Source organism: Ovis canadensis, chromosome 1, assembly GCF_042477335.2.
Source record: "Ovis canadensis isolate MfBH-ARS-UI-01 breed Bighorn chromosome 1, ARS-UI_OviCan_v2, whole genome shotgun sequence".
Classification (NCBI taxonomy): domain Eukaryota; kingdom Metazoa; phylum Chordata; class Mammalia; order Artiodactyla; family Bovidae; genus Ovis; species Ovis canadensis.
In genome coordinates this window covers 54,843,637-54,862,873 of record NC_091245.1, presented here as the reverse complement: position 1 = coordinate 54,862,873, position 19,237 = coordinate 54,843,637, and the positions used below count along the sequence as shown (strand labels likewise).

The 19,237-nt window shown below is 44.8% G+C and overlaps 1 protein-coding gene across 2 annotated transcripts in view; it reads right to left on the bottom strand.

The window, feature by feature from the left end:
- Positions 1–19,237, bottom strand: part of AK5 (adenylate kinase 5) — a 272,886-nt gene that overhangs the window by 14,677 nt on the left and 238,972 nt on the right. For both annotated transcript variants that reach the window (XM_069595098.1, XM_069595099.1), the window contains exons 12-13: positions 17,399–17,515; positions 4,401–4,592 (exon numbers count right to left, since the gene is read on the bottom strand). In XM_069595098.1, the coding sequence (XP_069451199.1) occupies positions 4,401–4,592; positions 17,399–17,515 (309 nt within the window). The remainder of the gene's footprint in view (positions 1–4,400; positions 4,593–17,398; positions 17,516–19,237) is intronic.

The window sequence follows — 19,237 nt, the reverse complement described above, 5'->3', positions numbered from 1 at the left end:
ACTGAGTCACCAGAGAAGCTCTGCAGGCAGATTCTTAACCACTGGACTGCCAGGGAAGTCCCTGATAAAATTTCTAAGGCAACGTTCAGAATGGATAGGAAAGAAGAGCCACAATTGCCAAATGATGTCTGCTTTGAGTACAAGGAGGAAGGGAGTGACATGGACGAAAGTTCTAGTTCTTAGATGCAGCAGAAAGCTGACTTTATTAGAGGGGAAAAGGGAAGGTCAGAGGGTCCATTTGGACCACATATGCTTCTACCCCTAGGTTTATGTTACAAGGAGTCCTAACTTTTACATCATTATATCATGATGGCATAACAAAGAATAAGGCAGTGGCTCTATAAACTCGGTTTTGTTTTTTACTTTCGTTTGAAATTCCATTGCACTTTTCCAGACAGTTGGTGGCAAAAAGGACTATCATTGGGTGGTGGGCTTCCCCGATGGCTCAGGAGGTCAAGAATCCCCCTGCAATGCAGGAGACACAGGAAATTTGGCTTCTGTCCCTAAGTCGGAAGATCCCCTGGAGTGGGAAATGGCAACCGGCTCCTGTTTTCTTGACTGCAAAATCCCAAGGACAGAACCTGGCAGGCTGCCGAGTCGGACATGACCAAACACACACACACACACATCATCAGGCAGTAAAGGTGTCAGGCGATGGATGGAGAGTAAGCATAAGTGGGCAGCACAGGTTAGAGGGAAGTGTTTTTGGAGGGTGGTCTTTTTCTGGCTGGACTGTTTCTGTGGCTCTAATTCCTAAAGAAATCTCACTGAGCCACTACTGAATGGTCTCACTTGAATCTCGAAGTTCATTCACCACCCGTATGTAGTTTAAGAAAACTCCTTACATGATCCAGGAGCCCACCTGGAGGGTAGCAGTCCTGCCATGGGCTCAATTACCAGTGAGACAGGGAGCGGGTACTAAGACTCCAAAGAGCATCACAGGAACAAGATGCAGGCTATCACTTGAGATCAGGAGCTGATCAAACTGGTGCTCGGAGACTGGGCAAGAGCCCAGAAGGCCAGAAGACACAAAAGGCCAGAGGCTTTCACCTTCTCCAATACAGACCAAGCCAGCTGGCTCCCCTACTGCTTCTCCAATCCCCACCTGTGGCCTGAGCTGCTGGCAAGCCTCATGGGGCACCTACAAGCCAGTCTCCCATCCCTGGGTCCCTGGGCTGGCACAAGGCCACCCTGCACTGACTCTGCTCCAGGTCGGGGAGGAAGCCTGTTCATCTTGGCAGCTACATGGGGAGGACAGCCCGGGGCAGGGGCAGGGATGAAACGACTTCCTCCAAGAGGCCCTGAGGGAGTCCTGAGGGCTGGAGCCCACGCTGCACTGGAGTCAGAACTTGGAGTGGTTTTAAATATTTGCCAATGGTTCGTACTTGTTAACTCACCACAGACCCAGCTGCCAGCATCTCTAAGATGTGGGGGAAGCTGACGAGCTGAGCCACATGTTACGGGAAGCTCCCTTCCCCACTAACTTAGCTATTTCTAAGGAGGATCCCAGAGATCAGCTGTATCGGAGAGCTCGGTTAGCCCTGTGTCCACACGCCAATCATTTGTGAGCATGTAGAACTTAGGCTAGAAAGATACAGGAGAGAGATAAAAGGGCTTTCCTGACTCTGAAAGTGGCTAAAGTCTTAACTCGGGATTTTCTCACCTCTGTAAATCTTGAAAGAGGAAGAAACCCTTTTCTCTCTGGATAATTTCCATCTGTGTTCCAGGTGGCATGAGGGTGAAAATCATGAATCCTGAAAGACCTTTGTCACCTGAATTATTAAGACCCTGCCTTTTTATGATACACTTTTTTGCTTGTTTAAAGATCTAGGTCTTTGTTTTGTGTGGCAACCAAGGCTACACGAGGGGCTTTCCTGATAGCTCAGTTGGTAAAGAACCTGCTTGCAAGACAGGAGACCCCAGTTTGATTCCTGGGTCGGGAAGATCCCCTGGAGAAGGGATAGGCTACCCCCTCCAGTATTCTTGGGCTTCCCTTGTGGCTCAGCTGGTAAAGAATCCGCCTTCAATGTGGGAGGCCTGGTTTTGATCCCTGGGTTGGGAAGATCCCCTGGAGAAGGGAAAAGTTACCCACTCCAGTATTCTGGCCTGGAGAATTCCATGGACTGTATAGTCACGGAATTGACTATCCCGTGATGGACTGTATAGTCCATGGGGTCACAAAGAGTCGGACATGACTGAGTGACTTTCACTTTCAAGGCTACATGAAGCACAGCAAATAGGGTTCGTCTTGTACATTAAGTCCTAGTAACTGGAAGGAGCTGCCTGTTGTGCTGTGCTAAGGCCAAGTCAAGGTCCTGAGGGAAAAGCAATGATGGCTTAGCAGTGGCTGCTGTGGGTGAAAAAGGTGGGGGTGATGTCTCTCATGTCACATACATGACATCTCTGAGTTAAATCATGGGACACCTCTCAGATACTAAACAGGGTTAAGTTCTTAAGGGTCTGGAAAATGGACAATTAACTGGCTCAGAAGATAAGATTTCATTATCAATGGTTTTCCCCAAGGAATCAGTCATGTAGCTCCCTCCAAGATACATTATTGGTTGAAGCTGTTTCCTTTTAACTTCCTGGAAAAGCAGATACTAGCTGTCTACTCTCTCTCCTCTGTGTTGGGTTCTGAGGGTTTGGTTCCTGGATCCATCCCACCTCCCGGTGGTCTCCTGGCCTAATCTTCTTGGGATCCATTCCTCACTAAGCTGATGGAGTGAGCTTTCAAAGTGGAAACCCTGACTATGTCTGTTCCCTTCAGTAGCTCCCATCATTCTCAGGACACTTATTTGCTCCTAGGACAGGTTCACCGTGATCTGGTCCCCTGCTTGCCTCTCCACACTCACCTCTCTCTCTTTCTCTTGGCACTTCATGTCACAGCCAAGCTCCTTCTGTGTGAAGCGCTCTGCTCCCCTCACAGCACCCCCACATTGGGCTCAGCTTAGTTCTTCTCTTGTGGCCTTCCTTCTGTCTCCCCTTAGATCAGGTTAAAGGGCCCTCAGGACTTACTCTCTGCTCATTTTCACTCCATATTGTGATCACTGATTTGTCTGTCTCCCCTACTAAACCCTGGCTTCCTGGGTGGCTCAGTGGTAAAGAATCTGCCTGCAAGGCAGGAGCCATAGGGGGAATGGGTTTGATCCCTGGGTTGGGAAAATCCTCTGGAGGAGGGCATGACAACCCATTCCAGTATTCTTGCCTGGAGAATCCTGTGGACAGAGGAGCCTTGCGAGCTACAGTCTATGGGGTTGCAAAGAGCTGGACATGACTGAAGCGACTTAGCACACGTGCACACCTACTAAACCCTAGGCTCTAGCAGGCAAGGACTACATCTTCTTACCTGCATCCAAACCATCAGGGCAATGGATGGCCCATAGGAAGTTCTTGGTGCATATATATTAAATGAGAGAATGAATAAAGATTGGGTAGTTTTCCCAAATTCATGAACTTTACTCAGCATGGATTATTGCTCATGATCATTGAGCTGACCACCCGTTTCCTCACTGTTTTACCTCATCTGCTCTCCTGGCCCCACATACTGCTTCTCCTAGCAACACTAGTTATTGCAAGAAACTGAGTCAGCCAAGTGCCAGTGAGGTACTATGCCAAAATTTAGACATTCAAAGTTGTTGAATTTTAGATCTAGATGAGACCTTTCGGGTTCTCCTGTGTAGCTGAGGCCTGAAAGTCAGAACTAATGCCTTATCCCTCGTCCTGTCCTCCCTCCCTCCTTCTTGGAAAATGGAGCAACCGTATTGGCTTCTGTAAACATCGGATGACCAGCTTTTCATGGTCCATATGATGAGTGATGCAAAGTGAAGAGTCTACGGGACCCACATGCTGGCCCCAGTTGTGCAGCTGTATGCAGTTCACGGATGTGAGAGCTGGACAGCAAAAAAGCCTGAGTGCTGAAGAGTTAATGCCTTCAAATTGTGGTGTTGGAGAAGATTCCTGAGAGTCCCGTGGAAGACAAGGAGATCAAACCAGTCAATCCTGAAGGAAATCAGTCCTGCATATTCATTGGAAGGACTGATGCTGAAGCTGAAACTCCAATACTTTGGCCACCTGATCCAAAGAGCTGATTCATTGGAAAAGACCCTGATGCTGGGAAAGATTGAAGGCAGGAGGACAAGGGGACGACAGAGGATGAGACGGTTGGATGGCATCTTTGACTCAATGGACATGAGTCTGAGTAAACTCCGGGGGACGGTGATGGACAGGGAGGCCTGGTGTGCCGCAGTCCATGGGGTCGCAAAGAGTCAGACACGACTGAGCAACTGAACAACAACAATGCAGTTCTAATTCCAAAATCCCTAAATCTGAAATTTCCTTTTTTCTTTGTTTTTGAAAAAAATGGGTAGTTGGCTCATTCTGGGGGCTGTGAGGGGGCTCACCTTATGTAGCTGTGTTTTTGTCTCATAGTAGGCGACCACAGGGATGGAGGCCCGGTAGTAGGCCTCCAGACGCTTGGCGATGGTGGTGGTGCTGCTGTCTGCCTGCGGGCTGCTCCGGCTCCGCTGGAGAAGGCGGTTGGTCATGGTGTCTGCTGAGCAGTCCATGCAGATCACCAGGTGTGGGTCTCCAATCTGGGGATGGGAGAGGGCGGCACAACATGGTCAGAAACTCTGCCCTGCAAGGTTCTGGAAAGGCCTGTGCACGCTAGTTCTTTCCCTTCTTGACCTGCTTTCTCTTGAGGTTCCAGGCCTACAGTGTGACCCAGCTGGGACAGGATATCACAGCTCCTCATTTCCAGGTCAGCGACTTTCCACAGAACCACCCTCAGCTTTTAGGTCACCTCGTGTAATGGAGTGGTTGTGTAGAATGCTGCCCAGTGGAGTCATAATCTGTCCTCCACACCAGGGCGGGGGGGCTCTGTGTGTGTGTAATACTTCCTGCTGTCAGCCTTTCCTGACTTATGGAGGCAAGTTAATCACCTCTTCCTTTGCCCACCATTATCTCTTATACCAGTCACCAAGAGCACAGTGTGGCTGCGTCTTGTACTATGTGGAGGTCAGTAGAGCGTAATGGTTGAGCACACAAAGGTTGGAGTCACGCTGCTTAGGGTCAAATCCTGGTGCAGCGACTTGTCTCCAAGATGGGAAGGAAGCTTCAACGTACTTTAAGCTCTTTCCGCATTGAGACGTGGTGACTATTCTTCTACCTGTTTGAATCTGAGCTGGACTGTACCTATTCTGACAGACAGAATACAGTGAAAATGATGTCACCTAGTTTTGGAAGCAAGATCATAAGAAGTTTTGCAGTTCCTGCCTGGTCAACCACCATCTAAGATGTCCAACGACTCTCACTGATAAGCTGGGAGGAAGCACAAGCTAGCCTGTTCGAGAGGCCATGTGGACAGAGATGCCTGACCAATCCTTGGCTGATCAGACACCCCAGCCCCTGCTCCAGACCTGTCTACTGAGTCTTACCCACTATCTGACTGCAACAGAATAATGGAGCCCATCAACCCCCAGAAACCTATTAGAGAAAATAACAAATTAAGTTACTAACTGTGTCTCTCAACTTCTCTGCACCCCGACTTTCTCATTTGTATGATGAGGATGATCACAGAATTTCTGTAAGAATTAGGTGGCTCAATAGTAAAGCACTGCCTGCCAAGCAGGAGATGCAACTTTGATTCCTGGGTCAGGAAGATCCCCTGCAGAAGGAAATGGCAACCCACTCCAGTATTCTTGCCTGGAGAATTCCATGCACAGAAGAGCCTGCCAGTCCATGGGGTCTCAAAGAGTTTGACATGACTTAGTGACTAAATGGCAGCAGTAATGTAAGTAGATTGCTTAGGATAGAGCAAATTGTAAGTATCAGCTACTATGCTTACTGGAGTCCCAGGTGGCTCAGTGGTCAAGAATCTGCCTTGCCAGTGTAGGAGACACAGGAGAAGTGATTTGATTCCTCAGTTGGGAACATCCCCTGGCAGAGGAAACAGCTACCCACTTCAGTATTCTTGCAGACAAAATCCCATGAACAGAGGAGCCTGGCAGGCTACAGTCCATGGGGTTGCAAAAGAGTCAGACACGACTGAGCGACTTAGCATGCACTATGCTTATTTCCCATATGAGCTACAATCTCTGTGTTCAAGGGTTAGGAATGCTCAGCTCCTGGCCCCCAAGGCCAAGGAAGAAATGGATAGATAGGAAAGTGAAGCGATGAGCTCTACCATGATTCTAAGAGGTTGACTGCACAAGGACAGTAGCTGGAAGAAGCCCACAGGGCCCAGGGGCAGGGCCTGGAGGGGGCGGGGCAGGGCGCGGGGTGGCGGTGGTGCAGAGGGAGTATGCAGAATGACTGGGGCGTGGGTATATCCAGCCTTATCCGGTAGGTAATAAATAAATTTGTTCCTGAATGAATGATAGTGACATGATCAATAGCATGACTCTTTCCATCTCCCCATCCTTCCAATTAAAGGCTTCTTTTGCTTCTGATGCCTCTGGAAGACACCAACCTTATCTCTACTACCAGTCCCAACTCTGGATCAGAAGGAACTGTTGCTCCTTTCTGATGTGGCAATGTAAATGAAGTCTTACTGCTCCACCATGGAAAGCCCTGGGAGGGATGGGAACAAAGTCAGGGTAGGGGACTACTTCAGGACAACACAGAATCATAAGTTGTCTGTGTTGTTCCATGATTTATCTCCCCACTCTGAAGGAAGTACTTTAAGGAACAGAGTAGAAAAGTTCTCCAAAATCTAAAAGGGTGAAATAAACCTCTGGGTTTATTTAATTTTATTATTTATTTAATTATGTCATCTAATTTTTCTGACTTTATTAATTGGAAGAAAAAAAAGAGCCTTTGAGCAGTATGAAAGCTGGGTGAAAGTTTAGAAGACAATGACCTATTTCCACCAGCAGAGGGCAAGCTTGAGAGGCAGGCTAGGGTTTAGTTACAGAGTGGCTTCTGGAACAGTTTCTGACTGGGGTTGCGTTTGGAGACTAGGCTATTTTTCTTATTGTGGGGATTTTCAGGCCACTCATTTGGGGACACAAAAGACAATTCTGGGACTCATTTAGGTACAAACAGAGATTATGTGTGTCTGAGCAGGATCATGGTATCCGGTCCCATCACTTCATGGGAAATAGATGGGGAAACAGTGGAAACAGTGTCAGACTTTATTTTTTTTGGTTCCAAAATCACTGCAGATGGTGACTGCAGCCATGAAATTAAAAGACGCTTACTCCTTGGAAGAAAAGTTATGACCAACCTAGATAGTATATTCAAAAGCAGAGACATTACTTTGCCGACTAAGGTCTGTCTAGTCAAGGCTATGGTTTTTCCTGTGGTCACGTATGGATGTGAGAGTTGGACTGTGAAGAAAGCTGAGTGCCGAAGAATTGATGCTTTTGAACTGTGGTGTTGGAGAAGACTCTTGAGAGTCCCTTGGACTGCAAGGAGATCCAACCAGTCCATTCTGAAGGAGATCAACCCTGGGATTTCCTTGGAAGGAATGATGCTAACGCTGAGACTCCAGTACTTTGGCCACCTCATGCAAAGAGTTGACTCATTGGAAAAGACTCTGATGCTGGGAGGGATTGGGGGCAGGAGGAGAAGGGGAGGACCCAGGATGAGATGGCTGGATGGCATCACTGACTCAAGAGACGTGAGTCTGAGTGAACTCCGGGAGTTGGTGATGGACAGGGAGGCCTGGCGTGCTGCGATTCATGGGGTCGCAAAGAGTTGGACACGACTGAGCGACTGAACTGAACTGAACTGAGAAGGATCTGACCATAAATAAGTGCAGGACAGAGAGGCTGATTTCCCCAGGAAGTATGGGTCGTGGACCAGCAGCTCAGGGTTCATCTGGGAGCTTGTTAGAAATGCAGAGGCTCAGGCACCACTCCCGACCTGCTGAGTCTGCATTTTAAGAAGATCCCCGGGTGATTCTTCACAAAATAAGACCTTGAGAAGCAGCTCCACCAAGCCATTTCCTCCTGCCAAGCCTGGGATTAGACCTGACCTGTCTCTCCTGGAGTCAGCACTCTCTTCTTACATAAAAAGCTATCAAGCAATCATTCTATTTGAAAATGGCCTGTATAGATTTTAAGTTTTAGAAGTTTTAAGTGAAGTGAAAGTCGCTCGGTTGTGTCCAACTTTTTGCAACCCCATGAACTATACAGTCCATGGAATTCTCCACGCCAAGATACTGGAGTGGGTAGCCTTTCCCTTCTCCAGGGGATCTTCCTGACCCAGGAATTGAACCAGGGTCTCTGCATTGCAGGTGTATTCTTTACCAACCGAGCTATTGGTTTTATCAGCAACTTCAGGGAAGCCCTAGAAGTTTTAGGTTTACGTGAAAATTGAGCAGATAATACAGAGAATTACCATATATCTTTCCCCCTTCCTGGTTTCCCCTACTATGTCTTTCAGTTCAGTTCAGTTCAGTTCAGCTGCTCAGTCATGTCTGACTCTTTGTGACCCCATGGACTGCAGCATGCCGCAGGCTTCCCTGTCCATCATCAACTCCCGGAGCCTACTCAAACTCCTTCAGGGGCTCTTCTGGACCCAGGGATTGAACCTGTGTCTTCTACATCTCCTGCAATGGCAGGAGGGACGTCCTAATGTAACAATACTGAAATGGTAACTGAAGTCCATAGTTGACACTAAGGTTCATTGTTTGTGTTGTGTATTCTATGGGTTTTGACGACTGCATAATGTCATGATCCAACATTATAGTAATGATATGTAATAGTTTCACCCTTCTCAAAATCTTCTGGGCTCTTTCTATTTAATTCCTCCGTCTCTCTCCTCCCTAACCCTGCAACTACTGATGACTTTACTGTTCTATAGAATTGCCTTTCCCAGAATATCACATTGTTGAACTCATACAGTGTACAGCCTTTTCAGGCTGGCTTCTTTCACTTAGCAATGTGCATTTAAGTTTCCTCCATGTCCTTTCATGGTTTCAGAGCTCATTTCTTCCACTGATGCTTTTAATGCCTGCAAGTTTTTGAAAGATTTGAATGAAACACCACTTCATTACTTTTCAGAATGCTTTGGTATATTCCTTTAGAAAGTTCCTTGGAGTAGCTCTGCCTCTTTTACCCTGGACCATGGTTAGTCTCTAACGTCCCATGGGTGGGAGGGCAGAGAGCTCAGTCCTTGTCTGGATGAACCATAGGGACTTATGGACAACTCTGTGTCCCCAGTGCCCACTCCCCTGCTGGCTCCCTGGAATTCTGCCCCAGCAGTATGGCATTCTTCATGGTCTTTGGGTATTCAAGAGACCCTTATTAGAGCACACATGCCCTTGAAAAGACATTGAGACGTGTAAGAACATTTCGGCAGCTGACATATTGTGCCATCTTGCTAACGGGAGGAAATGGAGACCTACACAGGTCAACTTGCCCAAGATCACTGAGGACTAGTTAGTGACAGTTTTGAGTCTGCTGTGTGTAACTCCAAAAGCTTGGCCAGGAGAGGAGGTGGGACAGGAAAAGAAGTGGACACTTCAGAGGCCATTTCATTTTATTTTGCAAACTTGCTCGTGCTGTCTCTGGGGCTCTAATTGGGATCAGCATTCACCCTGACTGAGAGCTGCCCACCAGGATGGGGTGTCAGCTGACCTGTGATGATAATTTCAGCAGGTGGAGCATGAAGAGGCATTTACCCTCCCTTCTTTGCCAGGGAATGGCAACCTACTCCAGTATTCCTTCCTGGAGAATCACTTGGACAGAGGATCCTGACGAGCTATAGTCCATGGGGTGAAAAAGAGTTGGACATGACTGAGTGACTAACAATTTCATTTTCAGGGCTTCCCTGGTGACTCAGATGTAAAGAATCCACCTGCAATGTGGGAGACCTGGGGTTTGATCCCTGGGTCGGGAAGATACCCTGGAGAAGGGAATGGCAACCCACTCCAGTTTTCTTGCCTCGGAAATCCCATGGAGAGAGGAGCCTGGCGGGCTACAGTCCATGGGGTCTCTAAGAGTTGGACACGACCAAGCAACTAAGCACACGTAAACAGAATCACTGACCTTGTAGACGAAAAGTGTTATGAGACAGTGAAGAGCAGTCAGGCAGAGGGATATACCATCATTATCCACACATCCAGGAAACTCATCTTTGTAGGCAGGCTAAGGGCAGAATTTCAGCTAAGAACCTTCTGGGAGGGAAAGGAAAGAGCTGACCTGTGCATTTTACTTCTGTTAATATGTGTTTAGTTTGGCTGCTGTGGAGTAAATGTTGAGTTAACATAGGAAAGCATTTCTTTCTCACTACAGGGAGTTGGGCTGAGTACACACTCTCCTTGAGATGATAATAATCTATAAAGTGGGGATAATAATATCTCTTGAACATTATTGTAAAGATTAATATAATGATATAGGCAAAGCATATAGTTCAGTTCCTGGTACACTTTAAGTGCTCAAAAAATAACAGTTATTATTTAGATAGCTATGTATTCTGTATGACTTTAACTGCATGAAAATAGGTAGAACCAAGACAGGAAGCACAGACAACAGGTTATTTCTGAGTGGTTAGTTAGTCTTTGTTTTACATTTTCCTGTCTTGTCTCATATCTATATAATTTTTATTTCTATAGACAGAAAAAATACATATAATTTTGGAAAAAAATGGCAACAATTTATTGAACACCATGTTCAGGCATATACATATGTAAGGCCCATTTCAAGGATTTCATCCAATCTTCCCAGCAAGCACTGATGCTATTTTCCCATTTTTAATTGAACTATAGTTGACATAAAATATTCTGTTAAGTTTCAGGTGTACTGCATGGTGATGTAATGTTCATATACATTATGAAGTGATCACCATAGTTTTTATCATCTGTCCTTGTACAAAGTCATTACAATATTACTGACTATATTCTCTATGCTGAATATCACATTCATGTGACTTATTCATTGTATAGCTGGAGGTTTGCCCATTCCCCCACTCCTTACCTTCTGGAAACCTCCCATCGGTTCTCTGTATCTATGAGTTTATTTTTGCTTCATTTTGTCTGTTTGCTTTTTAATTTCACACATAAGTGATGCCATACAGTATTTGTCGTTCTCTGTCCGACTTATGTAGCACAATAATCCTCTAGATGTATCTATGTTGTTGCAAATGGAAAGATTTCTTTTTTTTTAATAGTAGTTGGAGGTATTTATTTTCTTTTTTTAAAAATAATGTTATTTGTGTATTTCGTTTTGGCTGATCTGGGTTTTTTCGGTTGCGCAGGCTTTTCTCTAGTCGTGGTGAGTTGAGGTTCCTCTCTCGTTTCGGTGCTCGGGCTTCTCGTTACAGTGGTTTCTCTTGTCTCTGAGTGTGAGCTCTAGAGCTCATGGGTGTCAGTGGCTGCAGCTCTGGGCTCTAGAGCGCAGGCTTGATGGCCATGGGGCAGGGGCTTTGCTGCTTTGTGGCCGTGGATCTTCCCAGACCACAGATCAAACCTGCGTCTCCCACACTGGCAGGCAGATTCTTTACTACTGAGCCAGCAGGGAAGCCCAGCTATTTTCAATCTATATTTTATAGAGGAGGAAATTGAACCATGTATAGTTAAATGACTTGTCATGGACATATGAAACCAGGCTCTGAATATAGGTCAGTGAACATGAAGTCACTATAACCAGGAGTTCACAAATGTGGTGAGAGATGGGGATGATGGTTAGAAACCCTAACTCCTCTATATTACCTCTCTTTCTCTTTTACACACATGCACACACACACACACACACACACACATACACACAGAGACAACCTTCCCTTATGCTTTGCTGGATACTAAAGGCACAGATATTTAACTCATTGGGGGTAAAACCAGGCTTGGGAACAGAAGATAGGGTGGTAACAGAGGAATCACATACAGACTTAGCCCTAAGCTACGGACATGAGTTAGCATTTGGCCTTTAGTAGTGTCATAGCCAAGCAGATCCTCAAAGGACCTGCCTCTCAGAGCAAGAAGCTACAGGTATGCAAAAGCATCAGCCTGACTAACTAAACTGGATTTTTTTCAGCAACAGATGGTCCCAAGCATCAGGTACATCAGTCTCTGGAATATAGAGAGGCTGCTGAGATGTTTGTGGGTTGGGAAACCATCCACAGGCCTGAATGGGCTTCAAACAGAGTTGCAGGCCTGATAGGTACACAAGGAACACTCACTCTGCTCCCAACCAGGCTGATTACTCTGAATCTCTGGGGTGAAATTGTTCATCTGTATTTGTCTTTGCCAAATTTCAAATGAGTTGCTTGCTGGTAATTTGGAGGGTGCTGTACAAATGATGGGGTCCCTTGAGGGCATAAGTGAATCAACAGCGGCTCATTCTGTGCTTGTAGCATCTGCATCTTTGTTCATCTGGTCAGGTTTAAAGCAGGTGTTTGTTTTGGAGGGCAGCATGTGTTCTCCTCACATGAGTTGAATTGATATTAGAATCTCCTAAATTGCTGTATCCAGGGATAAATCAAGATCATGCTTGATCTCAGTGAATTTGTGCCAGCAGAACGTGAAAGACTGTCTTCATAGACATCTCACTTGAAGGTCATTGGCTAGGGCACTTGTATATTTTAGCAATGGCTACATGAATTTTAGCATTGATTGAAACTACGCATTTATCACATTGGTGACTCTTTCTCACTCCTCAGTTCTAGTTAGGAGTGTCAGTGTCTCTTCTCTGACACTTCCTAAAACCTGTCTGAATGGGGCCCATAGTGGGGATGGAAGTTTTGCTTTACATCAGGAAGACTGTATGGATGATTTGAGTTCTTACTTACCAATTAGAAAAGTTAGGAGAATAAAGTAAGAAAAGAAAGGAGAATAAAGAACATAATTCTGTTGTTTGCACACAGTAGTCTATGGGGTCGCACAGAGTCGGACACGACTGAAGTGACTTAGCAGCAGCAGCAGCAGCAGCAGTTGACAAAAACAATGCTTATTTTTACCCTACATCTTATTTATCACACTTGGCCATTTGGGGGTTTCAGAAGAAAAGTCTACTACCACTGAGAGCAATTAAAAAGAAGACATTGAAAAGGATGTTTTCCCCAGCACTTCCAAGCAAGTTCATGACCTGTCCTGACCCTCCTAAAGACCCTGCTAGGACTTTTGGACCTTAAGTTCACAGGCAAGGTCAAGTGTGAAATATCCTGGTGGGGTGCAGCCATCTTGAAGCCTGAACCTCAATCAACATTGCTGATGGGAGGCCTTTAGCACTCATCTCCCCCTCCCCCCTTTTAAGGTTTTGCTCCCTTGTGTTTTAATGTTTACAAAATGGCCAATCCCCACTCAGCAGGGAGCCCCTCATGGGCCCAATCCCACCTTCCTCTTTTCTGAATTTCTCCTCACCCCTTGGATTTACACAGGCCCTAATTCTGAAGTGGTGCAGGAAAGATGCCTTTATTCCTCAGTTATTCAGAGTATTCCCAGGAGACTAGTTCATGACCTAGATGCTGGCTCAGTTCAGTTCAGTTCAGCCGCTCAGTCGTGTCCGACTCTTTGCGACCCCATGAATTGCAGCACGCCAGGCCTCCCTGTCCATCACCATCTCCCAGAGCTCACTCAGACTCACATACCTTGAGTGGGTGATGCCATCCAGCCATCTCATCCTGGGTCGTCCCCTTCTCCTCCTGCCCCCAATCCCTCCCAGTATCAGAGTCTTTTCTAATGAGCCAACTCTTCGCATGAGGTGGCCAAAGTACTGGAGTTTCAGCGTTAGCATCATTCCTTCCAAAGAAATCCCAGGGTTGATCTCCCTCAGAATGGACTGGTTGGATCTCCTTGCAGTCCAAGGGACTCTCAAGAGTCTTCTCCAACACCACAGTTCAAAAGCATCAATTCTTTGGCACTCAGCCTTCTTCACAGTCCAACTCTCACATCCATACATGACCACAGGAAAAACCATAGCCTTGACTAGACGGACCTTAGTCAGCAAAGTAAATGTCTCTGCTTTTGAATATACTGTCTAGGTTGGTCATAACTTTTCTTCCAAGGAGTAAGCGTCTTTTAATTTCATGGCTGCAATCACCATCTGCAGTGATTTTGGAGCCCAAAAAATAATGCTGGCTAGATCAGAACAAAAATGTAAGACAGTCCACAGAAAACTTAATATTGTTAAGATGTTAAGATGTCAATACTGCCAAAGTGATCTACAGGTTTAACACAATCTCTATCAAAGTTCCAAAGGCTTATTTTTTTTTTTTTAACAGAAATAAAGATAATTTTGCCCTAAAATTTTTGTGGAATCTCAAGGGACCCCGAATAGCCAAAGCAATCTTGAAAAGAACAAAGTTGGAGGGCTCACACTTCTTGATTTAAAACTTTATTACAAAGCCACAGTAGTCAAAATACTGTGGTACTGGCATAAAGTCAGTAATTTAGATCAATGGAATATAATAGAAAGCTCAGAAATAAACTCTCACATATATGGTCAAATGATTGTTGACAAGGATACCAAGACCATTCAGTGGCGAAAAAAATTCTTTTCAGACAATGGTGTTGGGACAATTGTTCATCTACATTCAAAGAATCGAGTTGGATCCTTGTGTTATACCATATACAAAACTTAGGCCAAAATGGATTAAAGTGCTAAATGTAGGAGGGAAAACTACAAAATTCTTAGAAGAAAACAGGGGAAAATCTTCACGACACCGGATTTGGCAATAATTTCTTGGATACAGCACCAAAAGTGCAGGAGACAAAAGCAAAAATAGATAAATTGGTTTATATAAAAATTATGAACTTCTGTGCATTAAAGGACACAGTCAACAGAGTGAAGAGGCAACCGTCAACTCGACAACAAAACCCAAACAACCCAGTTAAAAAACAGGAAAAAGACTTAGGTAGACATTCTTCAAAGAAGACATATTAATATAATTGGCCAGTGAGCACATGAAAAGAGGCTCAACTTCATTAATCATTAGGAAAATGAAAATCAAAATCACAGTGATATCCATTAGGATGGTACCTCTGAAAAATACAGACAATATGTGTTGGTGAGGATGTGGAGAAATTGAAACTCTTGTACGTTGTTTGTGGGGATGTAAACTGGTGCAGCCACTATGGCTGACAGTAGGTATGTGTATGTATTGATTCCCCCAAAAATCAAAAATAGAATTAGCATATGATCCAGCAATTTCACTTCCGTGTATATACCCCAAAGAGTTGAAAGCAGAGTCTTGAAGAGCTATTTGTACACCCACGTTCATAGCAGCATTAATTACAACAGCCCCAAAGTGGAAGTAACCCAAGTAGCCATCAATGAATGAATGGATAAGCAAAATATTATTCATCCTTAACCAGGAAGGAAATTTTAACATATGCTACAATAGGAATGAACCTTGAGGACATTATGCTGAGTGAAAAATAAGCCAGTGACAGGAGAAATGTGTCGGATTCCATGTATGTGAGGTACGTAGAGTAATGGTCATTTCATAAAGACAGAGAGTGAACAGTGTTTCCAGGGACTGAGAGGACAGGGAAGTGGGGAGTTATTGTTCAAAGAGTGTAGAGCTTCAGTTTTGCAAGATGGTAAAAGTTGTAGAGATTGGCTGCATAACAGTACAAATACACTTCACATGTCTGAATTAGACACTTAGCATTAGTTAAGATGGTAAATTTGATATTCTATAAATATGCAGAACATGGTAAAACATTACTGTGATTTAAAAGAAACTAGAAGAATCCTCCCAATTCCATTTTGTAAAAAAAAAAAAAATAAAGTTAGTCACTCAGCTGTGTCCAACTCTTTGCAACCCCACGGACTGTAGCCTATCAGGGTCCTCTGTCCATGGAATTCTCTGTCCATGGAATACTGGAGTGGGTTGCCATGACCTTCTCCAGGGGATCTTCCTGACACAGGGATTGAACCTGTTGTCTCCTGCAATGCAGGCAGATTCTTTACCATCTGAGCCACCAAAAAAACCTAAAACGATCCTCCTAACATCATTTTGTAAAAAAAAAGTGGTTAATTATATCAAAGTCTGAGCTCTTAAAGTAGTTTGTTTGGTGGGAAAAAGCTCATTAGAATTCTGGTGTGTGAATTCTAAAGAACTACCTGGAACTGCCACAGTCCCAGGCTTTGCACATAAATCCATTTCTCTCTGCTCACTCCTATCTTGACAAAGTCTCCTGAGCTGAGAGGAAGAAAGTCAGCCCTAGGGGTCAGGGCCACACTTGCCAACTAGGACAAGAAAGTTTTTCTCTGATTCTGATTGCCAGTAAGAAATGCAAGGGAGGGTTAGCAATTATCCTTTAAGTATTTAGATGCCATCTAAGGAAATTAAAACAGAGGCTCAAAAAGAGGTTACAGTAAACCCCAGGAGACATAAAGGTACAGTTCCTCTCAATCAGCGCTAAAGTTAAAGGTAGATGGAGATGGGCCCCCCAAACCTTAGTCCTACCAGTAGTTGCTACTTACCAGTGAGTAGATACTACCTGTGCGACTGTGGGCAAGTCACTTAACCTCTCTGGGCTTAATTCATCACATTTACCATGAAGAAATACCCCCCTTTCTCTATCTAAAAGGTTATTAAAAATGTATCAAAGGAAATTATGTAATAAAATATTTTAAAACTAGTCTAAAGAGATCTCTATATAAATATTAATTCTTGTAGGCTGTGGAGTCTTTGTTTAACAAACGGGGACAGTTGTTTCCCTCTTGTTTGCATAAGAGGGACAAATTAGAGATAATGTATGCAAGCATGTAGCACAGGACTCAGCCCAGAGTAGGCTCTATAAATGATGGCCATGGTTTTTACTCACTGCTATTCTCCTGTGAGTGGCCTCCCAGTGAAGCGGGAGGGCCTTGGGCATATATCTGATTTTGCCTGTCCAGCATCTGTTCTCCCTGCCTTCTTCTAAGAGCATCCTATCTGTCTTCAGGTAATTCCCTTCCCCTTCTCAGGGGTGGTGCAGGGGTGGTACCCATTTTCCCTCCTTTTCTCCCATCTTTGCCCTGGTCCTCCAGGCTGAACCAGGATATCCCTGGATAATCCACAGTGATTAGTTCAGTGAAGGGCCCAGGACCTGATAATCCAGGATAATGAAACAAAACCCTGGGTTCTTTTTTTTTTGCTGGACCCACTGGAGAATAGAAACACTTTTGTGATGTCACTTAGATGACAGAATATGTCTCTAACAGGAAGAAAATGAGGCCAATGCAAAGAAAGAAAATCTAAGAAATGGACAAAGTCAGATGACTGACAAACAAATTTGAATACATGAATCCACTAAAGTGTGAACTGCCCTTGGAGGTTTTAGTTACTTGAACAATAAATATACCACAGCATCCCCACCCTACATGCCCCCCACTTTTTTGCTGAATTTCTGCCATTTGTAATAGAAAGTTTTATTGAATAGAACTGACAGACTTTGAATTTATTCCCTCAGCCTCCACGATATCCCCTATTTGTCTTCTGGGATGATCTCCATAGCAACACTCACCCTACGTCCAAACTCTTCTCCTTGCTTCACTTCCCGAGGATAGCCGTCAATCAGGAAGCCCTTGGTGTTGCTGAGGCTGGCCACCATGGCCTCCTTCAGGAGCTCCAGAATGATGCCCTGGAGCAGAGGGAGAGCGGTCAGGATTCAGACTCTTCCACAGAGCAGCATGGAGTTACCAAAGGTCTCCCAACCATCCCATCATGGCAAGGGGGAGAAACGTGCTAGTTAGATTAACAGTGGATGGCAAGGTCTTGTATTTCATCAACTGTAAATCGCAGCCCCCCACCACCCAATTTTAATGTCTGTGGGACTGGTAGGTATTTCACAATCAGTACTGGGTCAAAGTCTGTTGATGTTTTTTCTTACTGGTAAATTTTAATGGTTAAAGTTTTGGGGGGTTGCCTAAAAATAATGGTATCTTAAATTGGGTGAAATATGGTGCTGTATTTCAAGCAGTAGCACTCCTTGAATTAGGCCCAATGGAATTTAAAACTAGACAAAACATGGTATAAAATGTGCTTCAGTGTTGATTGTTTTTTTCCCAGTAAATATTTTGTAAAATTTGACAGGATATGCACTGACTTTAGTAGACTTTCAGTAGACATGATGTAGCATTTTCTAGCAATATCACTTTGTTAAAAATTTTGATTTAACTTGTGCTTACAGAAAACAAGGAAGCTACCAGCTACCCAAATGGGGGGGAATTCCTTGTGTTCTCTGGGTCCCTGGCTACCTTGGACTTTCAGCAGGGGCTGGGGAATGTAACTTATCACAAAGAGCAGTCAGAATCTATCCCTAGATAATAATGAATTAAATCCTCATGAAGTTTATATTTTAGTGAAAAATAGATACTAGATGAACAAGTAAATATATAAAAATAATTAGAGAAAACTACTAGGAACAAAATTAAAGCAGATTAGAAGAGGCAGATTGTGAGAGGTGCTGTTTTTAGATGGGGTATGCAGGCCTCTTTGATAGACGGTGATATTTAAGTATCTGGATGAAATAAAGGAGCAAACTATATGCATGTATGAAAGAAGGGCACTCAGGCTGAGGAAATAGACAATGCAAGGGCCCAGAGGCAGGAGCAGTCTGGCCTGTGGGAGGAAGAATGGGGGTGTGGGTTGGGTGAGAGGAAATATGAGAGTCATGGAAAAGAGCATTGGAGAGCAAGCTGGAGTCCAGAGCCATGGGAAAGTCTGGATTTCCTTCAAAATGTGGTGAGGAGCTGTTGGAAGGTTCTGGGAAGGGGGATAAATGTTTTTAAGAAATCGCTCTGGCTGCTGTGAAAAGAGTAAACTGTAGGGGAAAAAGAGTGGGCAGAAGGAGGCCTGTTAAGAGGCAACTACAGGACTTCCTTGGTGGTAGAGTGGATAGGAATTCGCCGGCCAATGCAGGTAACATAGGTTTGATCCCTGGTCCAGGAAGATTCCACTTGCCTTGGAGCAACTAAGCCTGTGCGCCATGACTACTGAAGCCTGTGCGCTCTAGGGCCTTTGAGCTACCACTACTGAGGCCACATGCGGCAACTACTGAAGCTCGCAAGCCTAGAGGCTGTGCTGCACAAGAGAAGCCACCGCGATGAGAAACCCAAGCACTGCAACAAAGAGTAGCCCCTACTCGCTGAAACTAGAGAAAGTCCTCAAAAAGCAACGAAGACCCAGTGTAGCCAATATAAATAAACAGATTAATAAATACATCTCCAAAGCTTAAGAAAAAAAGAAAAAGAGAGAAGAGAGATAACTGCAGGGGTCTGTTTCCTTTTTGAGAACCATTCTGGCTTCCAGGTGGGAAACAGACTGCAGCTGGTTAAAGAGGAAGCGAGAAGCTCTCTTAGCT